Below are 25170 nucleotides of genomic sequence, written 5' to 3'. Positions count from 1 at the left end.
TGCAGTTTGGCAGTTTTTAAATTGGTTCAGCAAAGACAATTGGAGCCCCAGCATGGAAAGGGCTTTGTCCAAGACTTTTTAATCTAGTTTCTTTCCCTTCATTGAGTCTTTAAAGCAATGGTGTATTTTCATTTTGCATCAAGACTCTGCCTTTTCCATTCAGGAAGCCTGTCTTTACAGTGATCTCCATAGAAAAGCCCACTCCCAGCTTTTGGCTATGTCTCCCATTTCACAGCAGCTCCCTGCTCCAATCTCCTTTCTCTGGCTTTCAGTTCCTGAACTCTTGCCTGCTGCCAGTCTTTCCTTCCCATTTTACATTCCTTTCTGTTCCATCCTCCCTTGCTCTGCCTTCCCTTGTGACCCTCCCATACACACACTCCCTTTCCTAGAGGAAGGTAGATTAAATTAATAGGTTTAAGATCTTCTGCATCCCTCACAGTGAGCTTATGAGCACGACAGACATTCTCTTTCCACAAGTGGCTCTCAAAACCAGAAACAAACCCCTTTATTGTTCCTCATCATATTAATAACTAGATTTTCCAGAGGCAGTGTTGGTTAATCCTGTGTGTGTTCATTCAATCAGTTTTATCTCATGTTCACGATCACAATGCACCACAGGAAAAAGATCTTCCATGTCACCTGTTTTCATTGTCTTTTCTGGAAAAATACACATTTTGGTTTTGTAACTGTGTATATTCATATTCTTTACATGAAGTGCTGCAGGTGAATGAACATAAACTGCAGCAAGGACCGTCTGCAGAACTTTAAAACCTCCACAGCCTAGTTTAAATGATTGTTGTGGTTAGGGCTCCCCCTAGTGCACATCAAAACATAAAAACCTTTTGGATTCATGACAACATATTTAAAACGACAATTTCCACCACAAAACCAACAGTCTGTTAACTCAGCGCTACTGGTTGTACCGTATCTGTCCAGGGGCCAGCAGAGAGCCTTCTTCCTTCATGACTACTGCCCTAAGTACTTCAATGAGCAAAAATATGTACACACATTTTCCTAGAGGAGAAGCCATTTTAAAGTGTTCCATATCTTCATACACAGTCGGAAGGGCAAGAATTCTACAGAATGCTGGATCAGAAGAGAGAGGTCACCGCATTTTGTTAATTGAAATGTACATCTGCTCCTGATTTTGAAAGTGAAGGCTCTGAGAGGATTGGTTTGAGAAACTGAGATCACATCCTAGGTTTAAGTGCTTGTTTGTTTGTTTGTTATCAGAGGGGTAGCCGTGTTAGTCTGGATCTGTAAAAGCAGCAAAGAATCCTGTGGCACCTTATAGACTAACAGACGTTTTGGAGCATGAGCTTTCATGGGTGAATACCCACTTCCTCAGATGCATGCATCTGTTAGCCTGTAAGGTGCCACAGGACTCCTGTTTGTTGCACCTCTTGTAAATTCTCCTCCAGCCAGTTATTTATTTTGGAAAATGAATCTGTACAGGAAATGGAAGAAAGCTGAGGAGCACAGGAAGATGCTCACCTCTTAACCATTCCACTGAAGATGATTTTGGTTCCCTCCTAATAAGCAAAAGCATCTCTGCCTCACATTGTGGAAAAGATTGATCAAAAACAGGATATCGGAACATCAAGAGGTAATGAACAGATGTGTTCCTGGAAAGCTTGGAATGCCTTTTTGTGGAGTATGAGTTCTTCACTTAAATGCTGAAATCCCAGTGGTGTGCAAACAAGGGCAAGGATAAAGGGAAGAGAAATCCTTACACTGGGAAAAATGGATCAGCATAATGGCTGACTTTGGCACCATTTAAGAGGTGGGGAAAGGATGGAGATGAGGAGGAGGGAAAAACTTTAAACAAAGCTGACATTGGCAGGTCATTAGAAGAAAAGTGGGGGTCAAATCCTAGACAATCCTGCTTCTCTTTTGTAAACAAGTATTATTTATTATACACCATTCCGTAGGAAACACAGAGGAAGACGTGCTCCCAGCTCCATTAAGCTCACACAGCCAGAACACTTCCAGCATCTCACAGCTAGCTGCTACCAGGATTACACTGTTGTAATTACACCTCGGGAGGCGATGGGTGGTGCTCACTGCTTATTAAACAATAATCATCTCACAGTTGTCTTGAGCTCCTCCCATCTATTGTATCCACTTTCTTGTCTCTCATCACACACCCAGCCTGCCAGTTCTTTAGCACAGAGATCATCTTTCCATTGGCTGTGCCTACCACATTAGGGCCCTGATTGGGAGATATTGGGGCCCAGAGGATTGTATATGATTGGTTAATTAATGCCGATAATGTGAATGTCTGCCCTCATCTCCTCCTGTACCCACTCCTGCTCTGACCAAACTTCCCACATCATCATGTCATGTAACTATTTCATCCATTTCAGTCTGCATATCTTCCTCTAGGCCACAGCCCACACCTGGGATAACCTAATACTACTGGCTAACTTCCTTCAGGCTCTATCTTCAGGAAATTTCTAACCCCCCCTCCTTCTTCTCCATTCCCACCTTTTAAAAACTCTTCTAAATTCCATGCAGTGTTGTGGCCAGAATGTCAAAGGTTGACACATGTACTTGTTTTGTTAACTTGTGTGTAACGCTGTGAAAATGTGCTATACTATTATGTAAGCCTGCAGCCCCAGTGTTTACCTGTTCTGCTCACTGCCACCAATTCCCAATTCTGAATCACTTTCAACTGAGCCTTCATGACTTTTCCATACAGATTCCCTGCCAGCACTTGGAAGCTACCAATAGGAGCAGTCAGTATGAAAACAGGGACACACCATTTAACTGGATTGAAATAGCTTGAATGACAAGTATTTTTTGGAGGGACAGAATGAAAAAAACAATAGATGTTTGTTAAAAAAAGGGTGGGGACAACCTGTCCCATCTAAACTGGAATGATTGACATGCACTATGCAGGACGGAACAAGGGAAAAACTAGGGTGCTGCAGCAATCACGTAACGCAAAATAATTCTGATCTAGTGGCTCCTCAAAACTAACTCCTAGTCAGTTCCAGCACTAGCACTTTCAAACATTTTAAGGTGCTTAGGTTGATTCTAACCCAGGGGTCAGCAAACAATGGCACACAAGCTGATTTTTAGTGGAACTCTGCCGCTAGCTGGGGTCCCAGTCCCGGCTGCTTGCCTTGCTCAGCCCGCTGCCTGCCTGGATGAATGGAACCCTGGTTTGGCAGCAGGCTGAGTGGGGCTGGCGGATGGAACCCCAGACCGATGGTGGGCTGAGCTGCTCAGCCTGCTGCTGGTCTGGGGTTCCATCCGCCAGCCCCACTCAGCCTGTTGCTGATCTGGGGTTCTGGCCGCTGGTCCCTTGCCAGCCGGAGTCCTGGCTGCCGGCCCCACTCAACCCACTGCTGGCCTGGGATACCAGCCGCTGGCCCTGCTCAGCCCACAGCCGGTCTGAGGTTCTGGCCACCGGCCCCCTGCCAACCGGGGTCCCAGCCACTGGCCCCATTCAGCCAGCTGCCGGCCCTGCTCACCTCACTGCACTATTATTTACTTTACATACAACAATAGTTTAGTTATATAATATAGACTTATAGAAAGAGACCTAGTCTAAAAACGTTAAAATGTATTACTGGCATGTGAAACCTTAAATTACAGTGAATAAATGAAGACTTGGCACAACACTTCTGAAAGGTTGTCGACCCCTGTTCTAACCAAAGCCATCTTCTGTGGTGAGGTTTACTGTTTGAAAAGCACCGATGTCTTTTTTGAGCCCAATCTCCTTTGTGAATTGGAATTTTTTGAGTTGTATGTGAGATGAGCCTCTTCCAGCTAATCTGATTCAGAGTAACCAATACCTCAGGGAATATTTTTTGGGGAAAACCCCATCCTATAAAGAAGACACTATTCTAGTTGTTTATAGTTTCTGCATTGCTCTTCCCTGCTCTTCCCTAGGAATATTTGCATGAAAAACAGAATTTGGCTTCCTAGGAATTCATCCATATCTGCGCTTCATTTTCTGATGAACATAATATAAAGGGTAACATTTTCAAAAGTGACCAAGTGATGTAGAAGTCTAAATCTCATTGACTCCTAAGTGCCTAAGTCACTTTTGAAAAGGGAACCATAGGAGCCTAAGGCACAGGTGCTTTTGAAAATTTTTCTCAGTCTGTTTTTCTATAGGTCCTAAGCACGTGAATCTCCTGTGGAAGTCAATGGGACCTACAGATGTGTAAGTATTTCTGAAAAATTCGACCATTTGATACAATGCCCACAGAAGACACTGGAAAACCTCCCATTGACTGCAATGAGCTTTGAATCAGGCCCTAAGTTAGGTAACTAGATATAGATTTAGGTGACTAACTTAAGGCATCTTGGTTTGAGAAGTTAGGCTGTCACATTTCTATTGTGATTTATATAATCAAAGAACTCTACTAATTAATCCTCAAAACTTCTGCATAGTGGGTAATTATTATGCTCCAATTTCCACAGATGGGGAAATTAAGATAGAGAAATATTAAGCGATTACCCAAGGCCATGAAGCAATTGAGCAGCAATCCTGTGTTCAGTCCACTAGACAACACTGTCTCTGCCTGATCATCCTCTACTTCAGACATCTCACAATAAGTGACAGCTGGTGACCAGTGTCAACAATGGAGGGTGATTTCACACAGGGAAAGGTGCAGCAAGAGCAGATGAAGTTTTAGAAAATAGGGATCCTGGTTTTATTCAAATCTCCTTTACAATAAAGAACAAGGGAAAGCAAAGATCAAATTTCGGAGAGAAGTAGAACTCTATTTAAACAGAATGTTTTCCAAAGTTTTCTAGCGAATATGGGTTGAAGCTGAAGTCCTATCTATTTTGTATAGACATTAACAATACTCTGAAATGTGGTCAGAGCTATTCTTGGCCAAAAAGTTTTCCCTCTGCCTCTATTCCCGTTGTTGTGTAGGGTACAGCCCTTGCCTCTCCTGTGGAAGACAATGGCCTGGTCTACATGATGCGTTTATACCGAATTTAGCAGCGTTAAACCGAATTAACCCTGCACCCGTCCACACAACGAAGCCCTTTATTTCGATATAAAGGGCTCTTTAAACCGGTTTCTGTACTCTTCCCTGACGAGGGGAGTAGAGCTGAAATCGGTATTGCCATGTTGGATTAGGGTTAGTGTGGCCGCAATTCGACAGCATTGGCCTCTGGGCGCTATCCCACAGTGCACCATTGTGACCGTTCTGGACAGCAATCTGAACTCAATGCACTGGCCAGGTAGACAGGAAAAGCCCCGCAAACTTTTAAATTTAATTTCCTGTTTGCCCAGCGTGGAGCGCTGATCAGCATGGACTGTATGGGAGATACTGGATCTGATCACTTTATGGGGAGACAAATCTGTTCTATCAGAGCTCCGTTCCAGAAGACGAAATGCCAAAGCATTTGAAAAAATCTTCAGACAGAGGCCACAGCAGGGACTCAACACAGTGCTGCATGACAAGCATAACGGAAAGCCAAAGAATCAAATGGACGCTCATGGAGAGAGGGAGGGGGGACTGAGTACTCCAGCTATCCCACAGTCCCCGAAAAGCATTTGCATTCTTGGCTGAGCTCCCAATGCCTGAAGGGTCAAAAACATTGTCCCTGGTGGTTCAGGGTATATGTCGTCAATTTACCCCCCTCCCCGCCCATGAAAGAAAAGGGAAAAGAAATCGTTTCTTGCCTTTTTTTCAATGTCACCGTATGTCTACTGCATGCTGCTGGTAGACGCGGTGCTGCGGCACTGAACAGCAGCATCCCCTCCCCTTCCTTTCCTGATGGCATATGGTACAAAAGGCTTGGAAACTGTCATCATCCTGTGAGTGCTCCTGGCTGGCCTCGGTGAGGTCGGCCGGGGCGCCTGGAAAAAAATGGGAATGACTCCCAGTCATTCCCTTCTTTAAGCTTTGTCTCCTGGAGAGGCAGATGGGGCAAAACGCTCGGTAACTGTCCTCATCATAGCAGCTGGAGGCTGAGCTCCTCCCACCCCTCCTTCATGTCTAATGAAGATTCTGTACTGCCTGGACTATCATAGCAGCGAGGGGCTGCCTCCCCCTCATTTTATCTCACTAAAAAGTCGGTGTTTCTTATTCCTGCATTCTTTATTACTTCATCACACAAATGGGGGGACACTGCCACGGTAGCCCAGGAGGGGTGTGGGAGGAGGGAAGCAATGGGTGGGGTTGTTGCAGGGGCACCCCCTAAAATGGCATGCAGCTCATCATTTCTGCGGGATCTCTGGGGCTCTGATCCAGAGCGGCTGCGCTCTCTGGTTCTCTAGTACACTTGCCCCATATTCTAGACAGGACTGACTCTATTTTTAGACAAAACATAAAGAAGGGAATGACCCGGGGAGTCATTCCCATTTTTGTCCATGCGCCCCCGGCCGAACTCAGTGAGGCCAGCCAGGAGCCTCCAAGACAGCAGCAGACGGTACAAAAGGACTGGTAACCGTCATTGCCAATTTCCAAAGCAGCAGACGGTGCAATAGGGCTGGTAACCGTCATCGCCAATTTCCAAAGCAGTCCCTGATTGTCCGCAGCACTGAATTTGGAGGTAATAGGTTGGCAGTACCAAAGATCAACCTGGGTAGACTTTGTTCAGGCAGGTCCATGAATCCAATCGATTCCTGGTCTTCGTTCACCAGTGACGGCTGTCTCCTTTTGAAGACAGTTAGTACATTTTCTTGGGCAGGTTTTCAGTTTTGAAGTGTGTAAGAAAGAACTAAAAAAAAAGATTAACTCAGTGAAGCTCGTACCTGAGGCAGCATTTGGTTTTAACTCATGGTCCCACTTTGTCAACTCACTTGGTAAAACTGGAGAGACGCAAGAATGGCAAACAGCTTGTGAAAGGTCAGGTTTCTGCTGGAACTTGGACCCTTACATTTTCCTGGTTCTCAGGCATCTGCTCTTATCACTGAACAGACCATCCCCTCTGGTCCTATCCTAAACCCTGCATTTCTTCACAGCACAAACTTCCACACAGCTGGGTACAATTCATTGCCACCGGCATCTCTGTTCAAGAGCCACCAAAATTGGAATAGAAAGACTGTTACAGACGAAGTATATTGAAAGGACTATGTGAGGAAGGTTTGCATAAAACCTGCTCCTATTATCTCCTCTTTTAAGACAGCTAAATTCTCCCACAATCACTTAAATACAAAAACAGACTTGCATACTTCCTTTACATACTAAGAAAAGGAAATCCACGTTTATACTCAAAATCCACATTCAAATATACCATTGGCTTTCAAACTTTTCATATAGCAAGTCTTATAGCAATTAAAAACACGTTTTTATATATTTAAAATCATTATAAAGGCTGGAGGCAAAGTGGAGTTTGGGGTGGAGGTTGACAGCTCATGACCTTGTGACCCCCGGAGGAGTCCCGACCCCCAGTTTGAGAACCACTGAAATACATCATTGATCAAATCTTACCACTCAACTAATGCTGGTTGTTCTCGGGAAAGCACAGCACGTGGCCAAATACATTTGTGCCACCTGCCAGCCAGGAGAGCTGTCTGTGAAAGAAGAAATGTACGAAAAAGCCAGTCTACAATGCTTCAAGTACCACGCAGTGGCATGTTTGTGCTGCCAGTCAAGGCCTGTCAGCATTTCCATTACACAGCCCTATTTTCAACAAGTTATAACAGAGCTGTAAAAATTCCCTTCACACCACAGTTAGGCATAGAATGCATCAATTTTTGGACAATTTGAAGGAAATGCATTAGACAGCTTTTGAGTTATAAGTGAGGCAAAATATAGGTAGCCAGACCAATGGTATTATGTCAATTCATGCCAGCTGAGCATCTGGGCCTTACAAAAAAAATCTTTAAAATGAGCTTCTTCCCCTGCTACTCAAGTTTTGCAGGTTAAGGGTCATTTCCACTGAACTGTCTTCCAGTGTGATATGCACATCTGAACTGTTTTGTTTGTGTCTGAACAAGGGCTTAAACTTTCAAGCACTGACTAGTGACCAGTGTATACCAGAGAGAGTAGCCCCACTGATTTCAGGGCAGTAAGCACTACGGCTGGTAGTGGTTTGCAGGATTAGGTCCTAAGACCAAAATTCCTTATGATAAGGTCTGAGATGTCTTCAATTTGTACATCAGATCAAGTACATTGATGTTATAAATAACAATGCTGAGTATTTGCTTTGCTTATGTGCTTGTGCAAACAGGATGCTGAATTATTTTCAGTGGACATCTGTGCACTGATTCCTTTAAAAAAAAAAAAGAAGAAAGTGCTATGGTATTATAGTGCAATGATCCTAAACATTCCAGCTTACAGTAACGCTACTGCAGAGCTGGGGCTATTAATATGGATTACTGCAGGGTCTTTTTTTAAGTTAAGGAAAAAACACAAAGCACCATTCAACCTTAGTTGTGAATGACAGGGCTTTATTTTGTATAAGATTCAAACTTCTTGTTTTTAAATTACATTTTGGTGAATAATAGGCTCTCTTTTTGGTGTGAGTGTACAAAATGCCATTCCAACTGGTTTCCCCTATCAGTATAGTGTGCCCTCCCTTTAAAAACTAATTTTACTGTAATAAATACTGATAGGAGTCAGACTTCAATGGCTTTTAGCAACTAGAACCCGAAGATTTATTCACCAATGGTTGAATTTTATCATTCCCTTTAACATTTTTATGACACTGATCATCAAACTATACAACAAAACCAAAGCAATTCATCACAAAGACCACGGACGAAGAACTTAAAACAAATTGAAATACTCCAAATGTTCTATTCATTTTATACATGTTCAGTTATCTTGAGCTACTCCTCCTCTTCATGCATTTTAGATGTTCTGATGCAGCCATGCACATGGAAGAGAAACAGTAACAAACATGCACCATTCATCATGATCACTTGAAATTTATAACTAAATTTAATTTTTTCCCTAGAATGTTGCACTATAACAATGGTTTATCTTCTGTTTAGTATGACAGCACTGCGACTGGTGATTCTTTTACATTTTAAAATGGCTTTAGATTCTGGAAACAATTGGAACTTTTTAGCGAGGGTATCAAATATAATCTTACTTATGCCTATAATATCTAGTAAAATGCAGTGTATGGATCTAAGCTTTTTCCCTTTGTACATAAAAATAAGTTCCACTTCACAGCAATAAAGCACACCAGGCAGTGCATCTCTGGATATTTACGGCACTTATCAGCTGGTTAAAGTAACTGAGTCTTTGGCCTTGTACCTCAAGGCAATTCAAGATGTAGACTAACCACCCAGGAACAACCTGCCTGAATCCTGTTGCAGTATGGCCTTTTAGATGATAAATTATGCTGTATAAAACAAAGCTCCAGAGGATGAGATTCCAGATGAAGTGCCATCCATTGGCATTACATCCAGATAAGGAAAACTTGGGTAACCAAATAGGCTATGATGAGAAGGAACCAAACAGGATATGGCAAGGCAGAGTAGAACAGCACAAGCTGTATTTTCAAACATCACTGGAGTTAAAAACAAAAACATCCCAATAAACAAAACCTCCCCCACACCTTTCCACACGGGATTTTTTCAGAATTTCAGAGAGAGTAGTGAATAAGTTAAAGAATATTTCATACCAAACAAAGATTCCTTTCATTTAAAGCGAAGCTAATGTACAGATATGTATTCTTATTTTCATCAAGTACACACCTGCCCCCCCCCTTTTTAGCCCTCCCCCCCAGATTTACGAGTACACATACGGCACTTACTGCAAAGCTGTAGTGGGCTAAAGATTTATAACAGTGATTTTTGTTTAAAAAAAAAAAAAAAGAAATCCATGAGACCAAATAAAACCATTTAAATCAACTCCTTCCTGAGCAACTTAGAATTTGGAATGTGCTGGAAAGTTATAATAAATAAGTCAAAGATTAACCATCTTAAACTGTACTTTTTAAACATTAAAGTAAAATATAAAACATTTCATGACAGACAAAGGGACTGTTGGGCCAGGAATTGTAGACGTTTATGTACGAAACACATTCATGAAGTTACCATTCAGGGAGAAGAGGCAGGTCAATTGTTAGGAAAAATACAACATTAAAACCTAGAGAATAAATCACGTACCAGTTTTTGTGTTTAGATTATAAAGTAATCAGGGTTAAAGATATCATTAAATTAAGATAAAAATAGACTGAAATGTCTACAGTAAGCGGAAGTGAATTTGAGGAAGGGTGAATGAGTTAAGTGACTGATTATTCTGCTATGACACTTGTAAAAGGACTCAGACAGAATTTGTTTTTAAAAAGATGAGATTATTGTCTTTCCAAAATATAACAATTCCACAGTGTGTAAACTAATCATTACTCTTTCAATGTAATTTCATAGAAACCACTTAAAATATACAATGCAGTAGATTCATATTTTAGCAACTATGTTAATTGTTATCTATGCCACTTGCAGCTTTCTTTAATGCCTTCCTTCACAGTAGTGCATTGGTACCACACAACTGGGATGTAAGGAGTGAGAATAAAATTCCCCCCTGTAATATTTTCTTCAAATTATCATGTCTTAACACAGTTATGCTTCTTTTCTTCTGTTCTCTGCGGATGAGTATAATAAAGACCAGTGAGATGATCAAGATGGTCCACCATATATTTTGGCTCCCTGTAGGCTCATGGAAGAGGAAGCCTCTGGAAAGCACTTCATAGCTTGGGCCTGTACATGTACCTCAATCACAAAATAACTTTTGCTTTTTACTTCCAAATGAAGGTCCATTTTACAGACTATACATAGATCGTGAAACTCCCCTGAAGCAATTACCCAAAGAGACCAGCCAAAATTGCCTAGAACAGCAATGAACAGACCCCTGGAAGTTTGCAGACTACGTTTAAGATTTCCAAAGGGGTTTGCACATCCATTTGAAATTTTTTAGGGGTCCTCAAATGGAAAAAGGTTGAAAACCACTGGCCTAGAAGAAATCTAGCAAGTATTAAATTGTGAATATAGGCACAGCCCCACGCAAGGTGTGGTGCACGTTGTACCACCGCAGAAGTGATGCAGGGAGGCATTGTGATGTAGACACACCCCTTGGAGTCACAATTCCTCCTGCACTTTTTCCTTGGTCTATGTGTTAGTAGTTTACTCCTGCTTTCGCCATACTGATGAGCGAGTGTGCATGCAAAGCCAAGACTCCACCCATCCCTCACTCACTTGGCTCCAGGGAGGGAGCAAACAAGTAAGTAGCTCTGTTTATTCCTATGTGCATGGACCCAAGATTGGAATAGTCTGTTTAGAAATGCAAACTAGATACTTACTGGCTTGTATGGGCATTTTGTCCAAGTTAAATTCTAGACCTAAATGTCATAAAACTGTAACAGAAATCCTGGGGATACCTTAAATGGAACTGTCCCCATTTCATCACCCAGTCCCATTCACTCCACCTTTTAGTGTTTCCTGATAACAATACTTAAACTTTCAGTGTCATTCATACCAATATACCATTGAATGTGTTTTTTTATGCTACATTGATTTTTTGTTGTTTTATTTTATCATTGTGCAGTATGTAAGATGTCAGTCATACCTGTCAATGTCTCTTATAACAAAAAAATCCCTCATTTTAAAATCACGTTTACTTCACTGCCACCCAAATTTGGTGTCCTCACCTGTATTTCACCCTAATTCTGTTAATTATTTGGATGAGATATGAAGACTCACAGAACTGAGGTTACAGAAATGTTGTTCATACTAACGGAAAGAGTTTCTTGCATGAATAACTTCTACGTATAATATTGGGTCTGTGTCCCATGGTAGGAATGACAATAGTATAATTTTTTTCTTTAAAGTAAAAACTATGCACCACACCTCTTCCTCCAGGGCCTAAGAGCAACATTCTCAACTGCAGAAGCAAAATCCCAAGACCACGCAATACTGCCCCTTTGGCCTTCCATCTACCTGTTCATCTCTATCATTCAACTTCACTGATAATTTTTTCCATTTTGACTCTGTGAACCCTTCTAGTTAACTGGGTTCTTTAACCTGTTTTATTTCACCTGATATAATCTGCTTGAAGTGTAGATTGTACTCCTCTCACTGGAAGCCCCACAGGGGAGACTTTCTACTCTGTTTTGAGTCCAATACAGTTTGAACCTTACGTGTTGTAACAATGGCTCTGGATCATATAACCCTTTATATTTGCTTGCTATTCAGATGTTGTTACTACACTCCAGCGGTATCCCTACTAGCTTATAAATGTTGTCAGATGTTCAATGCCACAGTAACGGGCATGGTATTAAAACTTCCTTAATGAAAGTTACTTGGTAAATGATGTCTAATATATGTTGGTTTGCAAATGGGTGCATGTGTACAGCAGCATTTTACTGTGCAAAAGTTATTTTGTGATGAGATGAGAGATGGTTCCATCTTAAAATATGTCATATAAAGGATCCTATGAGTCAAGAAAAATATAATAAAATTAAACAAATATAACCCGCAAAACCGGGTGTCTCTCAATTGCCCCAACATGTGGGAACTTTTTTTTGTTTTAAATGCTGCTGCGCATTAACTCAGTCACTTAAGGTAATAATTTTTTTAATAATAAAAAAATATTGAGGAAGCTGGAAGGGTCACCAGAGGAGAGCTTGGTGCTTGCATCACCTTTTATAGATATCTTCTAACCACTTTTCATCATCTTGCTCCTCATCATCTATAGGTTCTTCAGTTTCCAGGGGAGAAGGAATAAAGAATTCTGGCTTGGGAGGTGGTTCGCTGCTATGAGACTTAAGTCCGAATTTGCGCTTTAGCAGGTGGAACTGCTCTTTGACATAGTAGTAGAACTCATATTCATATCTCATGCGCTGGTAGAGGATCTGTATGGCTTCTGGAGAAGGGACGGTCTTTTTTACTGTCACAGTCAGATTTCCAAGTTTCCTATGTTCTGTAAAAGAAAAAAAGATTGGGATCTGATCAACAGCACCAAAAATCACATTCTTCTTTAGATCTAAGGAACTGTTCTACTGTATTATTGATTAAAAAAATGTCTCCAGCCCTTTATCTGTAGTAATTCGTAATAATAAACTTTTAAAGAAGGACAAAGTATAGTGGACTAGACTTTCAAAATTACACATGCACATTTGCATATGTACATTTGAACATGGCTATTCTATGAATGCACTTATCTAACGATGCTTGCACTAATCTTGTATTTTAGCCAGCATATGGCAAGCTAGGCTCCTAATTGGCCACACTTACATGAGTAAACTAGGCTCATACAAATGAATAAGCATAATTTAAGTGCATACAAATACATAATCAAACCTAGCTTGGGAAAACTTTTCTCAAGTAGCTGGAAGGTTAAATAGCCAATATTTATTAGACCACAACAGACCCGTTGTCTCCAATGTAATATTTAATGTACTTTCTTTGTCTGCTGTAAACATTAGCTATTGGGGAAAATGGTCCCCAAAATAGTGAGGTCTAGTAATTAAAAAACATACCAAATATTTTCTGTTTTCTTCTTGTTCTAATCTAGACAGACAGTTGGGGGAGGGGGAATTGGTAATGAGATATAGTGCCAGAAACCCATGTGTTACCTGTCTGAATCCAGCATGCTAGTACTGATCAACAGCTGTTCCCACCTGATGATTATTTGCTTGCCTTTGTGAAATGAGTTTGGTGAGTTACAGTCTAGTGCCCAGTGGAAAGCCTTAGCAGACATGTCAAGGATTGGCTATGCATGGGGACTTCTCACCCTAATAGTGGTCCCTCCATGGTTAATTAAGGTGCATTGACTGGACTGTCTGAAGAATCTTGCCCTTTCCTGAGTCTATAGGATTCCATCCATCTGATACCTTTCACAAGTGATAAGTTCAAACAAAACAACTCAAAGCCTAATAAAATCGATCACTTAACAAAAGCATATAGCTGTCTTTTCTCTCTCAATAATTAGGTTTACTTTAATGTCGGAGAACAACACATACAAGAGCTAGCCAGGTCAGAAGAAGGGCATGTTTACTTTTGTGGTTTCCCAGTTTTCCACTAGATGGAAACATAAGACCAAGAGACAATATTGAGCATCCCCAACATTTTCTTCCTCTTTTGGATAGAGGAGTCACAAGCCAATGCGTGGAGGAGCGAACTGCTCAGAGTGCCATAAATACAGTACTGTAGATCAAAAGCCACTTACTACGAAGTACTAACCTTCTAACTGTGAAACCTCCCTAATGTCCACAATTTTTCTTTAGCAAAAGTGGAGATGGAAATGTAAAGTGGTGAGGAATTCATTTCTATAACTAATCATATTTCCTGACAGTTTTCCCAATGCAGAGTGTACAATATTCACGATTTATAGTTACAGAAAGGGAAACAGCAGTACATTATGTGGGACATATAAATTTGGATCTAAAATGAAGGCTATATATTATAAAAAAAAGATTGAGAGTTGCGTTGAAAAGTTCAGGCTGGAGAGCTAAGAAAAGGAGATTCATGGATTTTGGTCCTACCACTGATACCTTGATCTCAAAATATTAGATAACATTGATATGAAATAAGAGATGAAACAGCAAGATGAGACAGTTGTTCCACCTGACTTTGTCACCGTGGTCTAAGATAGTGCTACAAGACAATGGTGACAGAGATTCTGAGTGATGGGCTTAAACTGCAGCAAGGGAGATTTAGGTTGGACATTAGGAAAAAGTTCCTAACTGTCAGGGTAGTTAAACACTGGAATAGATTGCCTAGGGAAGTTGTGGAATCTCCATCTCTGGAGATATTTAAGAGTAGGTTAGATAAATGTCTATTGGGGATGGTCTAGACAGTATTTGGTCCTGCCATGAGGGCAGGGGACTGGACTCGATGACCTCTTGAGGTCCCTTCCAGTCCTAGAGTCTATGAGTCTATGAGTTTAGTTAGAGCAAGGACAAAGGAGGTATTGTATATCCTATATCGCTTGGCAAGTTTCCTTGAAATAAAGAGAAAGGCCTAGTTATACATTCCTTTATACCACATGCATCACTATGGTCTCTCAACATCTTCAGGTGATTTATTAGAGCCCAACATCTTCAGATTGACCTGAAAGTATTAAGTATGTCACAAATCAACAAATCCAACAGGAAGAAAAATTTGAGACACTTATTCTTCTCTGAGTTTGTCTTCTTTGTCATTAAACTTATCTCTGTGTTATAGCAGATCACGATTATACCAGGCTGCCATTATCTAAAAGGTCTACTGGAATATTTTGCCTTTGGTGCTAAGAAAAACTGCTGAAGCGAAACCATGTGATCTCTCTCTCTCTCTCTCACACACCCATCTCTTTACTCTGCTAGCCTACAAAGAAGCACTTATCCTTCACAAACTTCCTGATACATAAATTATTAGTTGAGGGGCACAGAATACAACCATTTTAAAAACAACTGAACTAATTTTTATCTGTTCAGTTCTTTATACTTTGTTACCTCATCCTTTACCACTAATATTTGCATGAAAACAGGATCTTTGATCTTGGATAATTTCTCTGTTTCTGCTCTCATTCCTTCCCTGAAGTGATTATCCTTTGTTCCTCCCAATTGCCAGTAAGAAATCCAAATATTTCACACAACTTTAGTCACTAACTGTCACAACAGAGGGGGCCTTGATATTGCTGTTGGAGTATCCACTTTACTGTGCCTGCAGTTATCACTACAGGCTTGGACAGATCCAAGAGGACACAGCAGTGGAGTATGGAGAAGAGATTTTATGGCACTGGAGGGGCTAGTTAAATTAAATTGCCCATGAGGGAAGATTTATTGGTAACTGCCTCTTCTTGGGCAAAGAAGTAACAAAACACAACACACCAGCATGTTGAGGCAAGACTACCATGGACAGCTCAACACCATGGTTTAATATAACTAAATAGCTACTTTTGGTCTATACAGTATTCTATCCAAAGGAAGCCATTGTAGTTTACTAAGAAAGGTTCCAGTCCTGCATAGCACCAACATGTGCATAATTTTGCTCAGGTGAGCTGTCCTATTAAAGTCTGTGGAGCTGTTAAGGTGAACAAATCTATGCATATGCTTAAGTGCTTCACAGGATCAGGGCCCGTATATACATGTTTGAAGAATTATTTACATATATGGTTATAGGATAGATGAATAGCTCCAAAGGCAGAGTTTCTAGGAGGGACAGTGAAACAACTCTGTGGACTCCAACAGTTACTTATTCACCTAACAGGAATGATCTACAATGATTTTTAGGGAACACAATAATATTTTTAACCAGCTATAAAAGCCACAAGATATTTATTTTGGGAAAAAATATTGAGTCTACCTAGAGGGCCCAGTAAGAGTGTTCATTATGTAAAGATATGCACGCAGCAAAACAGAATAAATAAAACAATGCCTGTGAAAATGCAGATGACTGGAAGCATAGAACAACATCTATGTGAGTCCAAGCCTTAGATAATACACTTTACAGCTACAATCCAGGTTTTCTTACTTAAAAGAGCCTTCAAAGCCAAAGCTATGTTTATTTTAATAATATTCTAGTTAGACTGCAAATGTTCAGGGCAAGGACCTTGTCCTCATATTTGTCTGCACAGTGTCTAGCATGTATTTGGTGGTAGATTAAAACAAAGTTTAAGGGAAATATTTTCCCCTTACTCCTGCTTAGAAATTACTGAGCCTGCTGTTCCTCTCCAGTTCTGAGAGACCAGAGAAAAGCATAATTTGGTGTGGGGTGGAGGAGGGGGACAAGAGGAAAAAAAGAAAGGGAGATCTGTGCCTTCACTGCATGCTCTCTTGTGTGACCATTTGACTCAGAGCTCCTCCAAAACAGGACACAGATTAGAGGCAGGAGGAGGGATGTGGGGCACTGGGCAAGAACTGGAAACAGCTATTCTCTCTCTCTGGGACCCCACTGGGAAATCTCTACTTCTAGCAGCACCAATTCCCCTTTGTGGCTGCTAACTCCAGTAGAGAGAGGGGCCTGTGTTCAGTCACAAGGAATTCTGCCAATGGCAGCAATGCTAAAAGAGCTGGGCTGCTACTGGGGAGGAGAGGTCTGCAGGCAGCATAGACTGGATTCTTAGTTGTGTGCAGTTGTCCTTTGCTTACCACACAGATCCTTAAGTTCCAGCATGCCTCCCCCCTTTCTGCTTTGAGAAGCTGCAAACGCATACCGCCCTTCCCCTTTGCCCTTGCAGACGAGGAGGAGAAAACTTTATGAGGCTTTTCTTGCAGTCTCCAGATGTGATTTTCCTCTCCAGTGAGCTCTTCTGTGGGAGGGAAACCTCAAGCCCATTGTGGTTATTTTTGATTGTTCAGGAGCATTTTAGATTTCTTGGCTTTTGTCAGTTTGCCTCACAGTAACTGCTGTTAATTAGTAATAACAAACTGCCTGTAAAAATACAAAAGTATATCTGCTGTTTGGGAAAAAGTGCAGGCCAGGGCTATGATCAAAATGGGCCTGCCTTCCTGACTTCAAGCTAAGCGAAGTTTTGATAATGCAACTGACCTTCACCTTGTTTTGCACTTAAATTTTAGTTAGACTAGTTTATAATCTTCAGCTCTCTTAAATAGCCCTTTAATATAAATAAAAAGAAAATTACAGTGCCACTCCTTGAAGTCACTCTTACCACCTCCCCTTTATCCATCAAACAAGCATAATAGAAAAATTATGCAGATCTGGCTGTATGCCAAAGTAAACAATCTGGAAATGTGATGTAAATCCAACTGCTCCACCAGAGGACAGGGTTCCCCACCCCACCTTTTATGACCTTTGAGACAATTCATCATATGGAGATCAACAAACTACACCATTTACTTTCTAGTGTTATTTTTTTTCTCTTTTTTTTTTGGCATTCCATTAATATACTAAAAAGAATACACTGTACAGTGACCTAAACCTCTTGCAGTAGTCACAGCCGGTCTTGCATTAACACAACCAAGATGCAAAAAAACTGAAATGCAAATATGGATGAAAAAAATTAAATACATTTTGGGTAACTTGGTGACAAGTATTTACCATGGCAAAAAAAACAAAACAAAAAAAACCCAACAAAAAACAAACAAACAAAAAATCTGTGTTCCTCAATGCAATAAAGCAGTTAGTTTCCTATATTTCAGATATCAATTTCATATGTCCCTTGCGTGAAAAATTTTGGAATGCCATATTAAATCAAAATAAGGATAAAGACATTCTCTACTAAATGGGGAAGTTAGGAAATCACTCAGCCTTCTCAAACGATCTAATATTTTCAGATTAAATGATTCAGGGGCCTAATCCCGAGCACTCTCAATTTTAAACAAAATCATGAGGAACTGAGAGTTCTCAGCATCTTTCAGGATGGGGCCATAGGTGAGTGAAGATAGAATTCTAGGAGCCCCACGGCCGAAGCTGGAGCTTTAGAATGACAGAGTGGTGCAACAGCATATACCTGCATGTCAGCCAGTTTATTGCTGATAAAGGAAAACCCCACACCAGGCTCTGCTGCCCTGAAACTGCGTGAATACGATGGTTAGACAAATAAGGTGAATGAGGTCATATCTTTTATTGGACCAACTTCTGCTGGTGAAAGAGAAGCTTTTGAGCTACAAAGAGCTATTCTTAAGGTCTGGGAAAGATACTCCGAGCATCACAGCTAAATGCAAGGTGGCACAAATTGTTTAGCATAAGTAATCAGCACATATTTCAAGGATCCATTCAAGGTAGAGTGGCCTGTTATCACCTCTGCAGTCAGAATACTGGGGGGATCGGTGGTTTACAGATTGTTGTAATAAGCCACAAATCCAGTGTGTCTGTTCAGTCCATGATTTTTAGGGTCTAGCAGAGTTATAAATTTAAACTACCAGGCTTGTCTTTTCAAAGTGTTGTGCAGGTTTCCTTTGAGGTGAGGACTGACAGGTCAGATATTGAGTGATCACTTTGTGGAGTGTTAGGGTGTATGACCAGATGCCTGCAAGAAGCAGGGCAGACAATCCACAAAAACTGGTTTATTTTATAAATTAGATTCACCAAATTAGTAACAAAAGAACTTCTGTAGTACCCCACTGGTTAACCAGAAGCCAAACACAGTCCCCTTTACGCATTCCAGCCATTGGTTCCCATCCAGATAACCCAATCTAATGTAGTGAGGGGTTACTGAAAACCCATTTCACCATAAATGATGGTCTTTCTAATGCCAAAGGATCAGACACAGACCCCCCAGGTCAATATGAATCTCAGAACTTACCCAAATATCACACTGTCAACCAATCCTTAGTAAACTAACTAAAGATTTTATTAATAAAAGAAAAGAAGAGTTATAAATGGTTAATGGACCATACACATACAAATGATTGCCAAGTCCTTATATCAGGTTTGTAGCAGTGATGGTATAGATTAGTAGATTTCAAACTTTTTTTTCTGGCAACCCAGTTGATTGTTGATGCCCGCGACCCAACAGAGCTGGGGATGAGGGGTTTGGAGTGTGGAAGGGGCTCAGGGCTGGGGCAGAGGATTAGGGTGCAGGGCTGAGAATGAGGAGTTCAGGGTGCAGGAGCGGACCTGACTGGGGCAGGAGTGTGGGAGGGAGTCAGGTCTCCTGGCTGGGGGTGCAGGCTCTGGGGTGAGGCCAGAGATAAGGGGTTTGGGGTGCAGGAGGGGGCTCTGGGTTTGGGGGAGCTCAGGGCTGGGGCAATGGGTTGAGGCACAGGCTTACCTTGGAAGCCTCCCAGTCAGCAGCGCAGCAGGGGCACTAAGGCAGGCTTCCTGCCTGTCCTGGTACCGCAGACCATGCTGCGCCCCGGAAGTGTCCAGCAGCAGTTTCGGCTCCTAGGTGGAGGCACACAAGCAGCTCCGTGTGACTCTTGCCTGCAGGCACCGCTCCCCCAGCTCCCATTGGCTGGTTCCCAGCCAATGGCAGTGCGGAACTGGTGCTCAGGGTGGGGGCAGCATGTGGAGCGCCATGCCCCCCCCACCTAAGATCCAGACCTGCTGCTGGACACTTCCAGGGTGAAGCACGGTGTCAAAACAGGTAGAGACTAGCATGCCTTAGCTGGGCAGCACCGCCGGTGGGACTTTGAATGGCCTGGTCGGTAATGCTGACCAGAGCTGCCACGACCCAGTGCTTTACATTCCGTGACCCAGTACTGGGTCGAAACCTGCAATTTGAAAACCACTGGTATAGACTGCTGGCTTGAAAAGTCTCTCCGGTAACTTCCAAAAGATAGTATGGCCCTCAGATCCCCCTTTTGGTTGTAAATCCATGGTCCAGAGAATTATATCAGGAAAGAGGCAACATAGAGATGTCTCAGAGGTCTTTTATATCCTTTGCCATGTGCATGGAAATTTACCATCCCAAGCAAAGCCCACAGCCCCTGTCTGTGGAGAGTTATTGGCCAAATTGGAGTCCAGGGCCACATGAACATATCACATGTCCTTACATGTTTTGCTGAATCACAGGGAGTGGTCATTGGCTCCTTGCTGTCTGATGCATCCTCAGGAAGCACTATCTGGACAAGATAAGTTTCTTCAATGGCCCCATTGTGAAAGTGGAGTGTTCTGGATAGGCCATCAACACATAGCTGTCTAGGCCTGATGTAAATCTTATCCTGAGGTGTGTCACCCAGGAATACATCACAGGTTTAAGATGCAAGTACCTAGCCAATATTCATAACTTCAGATACAAAGACGATACATGCATATAAACAGAATAATTATACTTAATAAATCATAACTTTTCCACCGACATCTTACATGACATATTTTGCACAAGATTTGTTGCAATTGTATAACAGTGAGAGCAACCATGATACAAAGGGTCATCTTTAATCATACAGCATCACAGGGTATTTTTGTCTTTTACCATTTTCCTGAAAGAGTTCACTGGCGACAGTAGTGATTTTTCTGGTTTCACCCACATAGTTGTTACCGGGGCATTTAGTGCATTGAATGAGGTAACCCACATGTTGTCATAGGCATGTGTAGAATCTATGCATCTTGAAAGGTGTGTTGTGTGGGGTGTTGATCATGGTAGCAGTGGAGATATGGCTGCGGGTTTTGCATTTGTTGTTCTGGCAGGGTCTTGGTGACGCTTTGAATCGGTGTGTCCTGGTCTGTGGGGAGTTTGCTTCTGATGATGAGCTGGGGGAGGCTGGAAGGTTGTTTGTATGCCAGAAGTCAAGGTTCAGAAAAGATTTCCCCAACGAGTATGGGTTGTAGTTGCTTGATGATACCCCATATGGGTTCCAGAATGGAGTGGTAGGTGACAAGTAGGGTTGTGCTGTGTGGGGGGTTATTTCTGTATTGAAGCAGGTTCTCCTGGGGGTATTTGGGTGGTCCATTACATGATGCGATCTACTTCTCTGTGGAGTGTTTTTGTTTGGTGAAGGTGGTTTCGAGTGTGTTAAGGTGTATATCCTGGACTTTCTCCTGGGAGCATATTCTGTGTTATCTGAGTGCCTGGCTATAGAAAACAGAATTCTGGGTGTGTCTGGATTTATGAAGGTAGGTGTGGTGATCCATGGGTTTCTTGTATATGGATGTCTGTTCGGTTCCATTGCTGAAGTTGATTGTGGTGTCCAGGAAAAAGTTATTGGTGTGGGAATGTTCCAGAGAGAGTTTAATGGATGAATGGTGGTTGTTGAAGTTGTGGTATAGATCTATGAGGGAGTTTAAGATGTCTGTCCAGAGGATGAAAATATCATCAACGTATCTCAGGTATATTATATGTTTTGTGTTGCATTTCCTGAGAAACTCTTCTTCAAGGTGGCCCATTTTGGAGAGCATCCTAGTACTCATTTATGTTCCCATGGTTTGGACAAAGTGTTTGTTGTCAAATGTAAAACAGTTATGGGTGAGGATGAAATGGTGGAGTTTGGCGACATGTTTGGGGTGGATAATTGAGGGCTGTACATTGTCTTATAAATATTTGAGGTAGGCAGCTATGCTGTCATTGTGAGGGATACTAGTGTACAGGGAAGTGACATCCATAGTGGTCAGGATGGCATTCTGAGGGAGACTGACAATGTTAAGGACTTTGTGGAGGAAGTCACTAGTGTCCTGGAGGAAGCTGGCCCTTTGTATGAGTGGTTTCAGGATGGTTGTGTGAGTCCTGATATTCCTTCAGTAAGAATGCTGTGGACAGATATGATGGGTCTGCCTGAGTTCCCCTGTTTGTATACCTTAGTAAGCATGTACCTGGGTGAGTTTGGCGGGTGGGGGAAGGTGAGTTTGAAGAGATTCTCTTAGAATTGTTTGGGGAAGGATTTGATGATGTCCTTAATTCCTGGGTAAATTGTGATGTGGTATCTTCTTTGAGCTCTTTTTAGTAGGTGGTGTCAGATTTGTTGGTTGAACTTGCAAATGAAGTCATCATAGTTGAGGACTACAATGGTGTCCCTTTGTTTGTTGGTTTGATCACTAACTGGTGGTTAGATTTCAGGGACTGTTTGGCTGTCCTCTCAGTGGTGGAGTGATTATGGTGGATGTGTTTGTTAAGGATTTTGCAATCATTTTTTTCCTGAAGCAAACAATGTAACAATCAAGAGTGTAGTTTCATCCATTCCGTGGTTTCCAGTTAGATGATTTTTTTTCTTATGATTGTTAGTGGAAAAGTGGTAATTGTGAGTGGGGTCATTATTGTGAAAGAATTCTCTGAGGTGGAGATGATGGAAGAATTCTCTTAGCTCTCCACATGTTAGGATGGTATCAGGTTCTGTGGTGAGACAGAGATCCAGTCTCTTAGAGAGTACAGATAATTCAGCTCCAGAGAGGGGTAGTCCTGATAAACTGACGATGTTTGGGTGTTGTGTAGTGTCCATGTGGTCGGTACTAGTGCCATGGTTTCTCCTGGAGGTCATATTTTGTGGGTTGTGTAGTAGTTGGTTCCACTTTTTGTTTTTCTGTTGAATGACTGTCATCATCATGTTTTTTGAATAATTGCTTTGGATTTCTTGCATGATTCGCAGGTAACTTTCCAAGATTATTTTCCTCCAGTGTGGGGGAGATGTGATGATGTCTTGTTTGAGGTGGTCCCTTTTGGAGTATGTGAGGTGCAGTAAATGGTTCCTCAGTTTTTCTGAAGTCTGTCTGCAGAGTTGTTCAGCATATTTGGAGTTGTACATAGGAGTCAGAGGGTTATAGATGGTGAGACTTCTGGGGATGATATTTTGTTTCTTGAATTTTCTCAGGGAGTAGACTTTGCTGTTAAGTTTTACTTCCTCCTTCTTTATGTTGTGGAGCTTCCATTTCAGATGGCTAAATTCAATATCTTCCACTGTTTTATGCACTGTAATTGTAGCTGTGTCGGTCCCAGGACATTAGAGGTGGTTGTCAGAGATAGAGTAAATTAATTTCCCCAGCTATACAGGAAGGGCCCACCGTTCAACCATGTGGAGCTGAACTACCGTGAATACTTATTTCTCCACAGCTTCATTTAATGGAAATAAATGTATGTCATTATGGTTAGTAGTAATATACCAATCTAGAAGGGCCCTTATTTGATATGTCACTCAAATGATCAATGTTCTCCTAAAACAAGACTTTTGGTGGTTAATGTAATGAGAATGACAAAAAAAAAGTTAATTGCATGGCAGCAAAGCTATTTTAAGGCTCAATGGGCCAGATTCTCAGCTCTTGGTGCCATTCTGGAACCCCCATGGGAAGGGTCTATAACACCCCTCTGCATGGTGTCTGGATCAAGAGCGTATCAAGGAGGGAGTACTGTTGTGTTCTGGTAGTGCCTATCTGGAAGAACATCCCCATAAAGGATGTAGCACCTTGTGGTCTTATCTTCAGGAAGAGGAAAGGAGACAGTGCCATAGTTAATCTAACTTAAATTCATTATTAATTTACAAGCTGGAGGGAGCTTACAGAAGAGCAACGAAGCTGTTGAGGGAGATGGAGGGATTGACTAGGAAAAAGATGAAAGGAGTGAAGTTCTGGAACAGCCTTCCGAGGGAAGTAGTGGGGGCAAAAGACTTTCCTGGCTTTAAGACAAAGCTTGATAAGTATATGGAGGGGATGTTATGATAGGATCGTTAATTTGGGCAATTGATCTTGGATTACCACCAGATAGGTCTGCTCAATGGTCTGCGGGGAGATGTTGGATGGAATGGGAACTGAGTTACTGCAGAGAATTCCTTTTTGGGTGCTGGCTGGTGACTCTTGCCCACATGCTCAGGGTTTAGCTGATCGCCATATTTGGGGTCGGGAAGGAATTTTCCTCCAGGGCGGATTGGCAGGGGCCCTGGAGGTTTTTCGCCTTCCCCTGCAGCGTGGGGCACGGGTCACTTGCTGGTGGTTTCTCTGCAGCTTGAGGTCTTCAAACCAATTTTGAGGATTTCAATAACTCGGTCCTGGGAAAGGGGTTGTTATAAAATTGGATGGGTGGGGTTCTGTGGCCTGCCTTGTGCAGGAGGTCAGACTAGATGATCAGATTGGTCCCTTCTGACCTATGAGTCTATGAGTTAAACATGTACAGCTCGCTAAGCAATTATGGAAACAACATGAGAACCATCTACTAATATTCAAAGGATGAAAACTCCAAGGAAGGAGAGAAATTATTTAGCAAGGTAGAGAAAGTGCATAACTAGAAGCAATCAAATAAAATTAAGAAAAATAAAGCTAAGGATAAATGTAAGGAAAATATTGATATGCTGGAAAATGGAACAGTTCATCACTGAAAATGGTGGAAACTATCTCTTACATGTAAATCTTTATTGGGGAAAGCACAATGGAACATACTGTACAGGAAAATCCTGCACTGGCCTGACAATGAACTAGAAAATGCAATTTTTTTTCCATCTCAAACTATTTAAATGGTATATTACTATTATGAGACACCTGTTTATAAAAGAAAATGCCTACACAGACAATATAGATAGATAGCTTACTCCATACTATATAACAACTGTCAGCGAATGGGCCCTTTTCTCCAACTAGGAAGTTTTATCATGAAACCTCTTCTGAGGAAGCTGCTGGCAGTGGCAGTCTTATCAAGTTAAATGCATCTTACCTCCACTAATTCAAAGGCGTGGAAACCTAAATTCTCCCATACAGGGGTCTAGAATCCCAGCTCAGGGGTAGCCTGTTCATCTAGAACTGCAGCATGTCATCACTGGCACTCCACTTGAAAACTGTTTTGCAACAGATTTTTATTTTTTTTAATTTATAAAGTGTCATACTCAGACTATACAAAATTGGTCAGATATGCTGACACTGAATTGAAGAGAAATCCCATTGGAGACAGACTGCATGCAAGAGAAATCTCTTAATAGTTACCAAGCAGAAGAGTTACT

The 25170-nt window shown here is 41.7% G+C and overlaps 1 protein-coding gene across 1 annotated transcript in view; it reads right to left on the bottom strand.

Annotated features, from left to right (window-relative positions):
- Window positions 1–8350: 8350 nt before the first annotated feature.
- Window positions 8351–25170, bottom strand: part of UST (uronyl 2-sulfotransferase) — a 303668-nt gene continuing 286848 nt past the window's right edge. Inside the window, exon 8 of the mRNA XM_030556533.1 lies at window positions 8351–12851. Within this exon, the coding sequence (XP_030412393.1) occupies window positions 12568–12851 (284 nt within the window). The 3' untranslated portion in view covers window positions 8351–12567. The remainder of the gene's footprint in view (window positions 12852–25170) is intronic.

This window comes from Gopherus evgoodei, chromosome 3 (genome assembly GCF_007399415.2).
Source record: "Gopherus evgoodei ecotype Sinaloan lineage chromosome 3, rGopEvg1_v1.p, whole genome shotgun sequence".
NCBI classification, from domain to species: domain Eukaryota; kingdom Metazoa; phylum Chordata; order Testudines; family Testudinidae; genus Gopherus; species Gopherus evgoodei.
The sequence above is the reverse complement of the archived record's forward strand: the minus strand, read 5'-3'. Positions and strand labels throughout refer to the sequence as shown.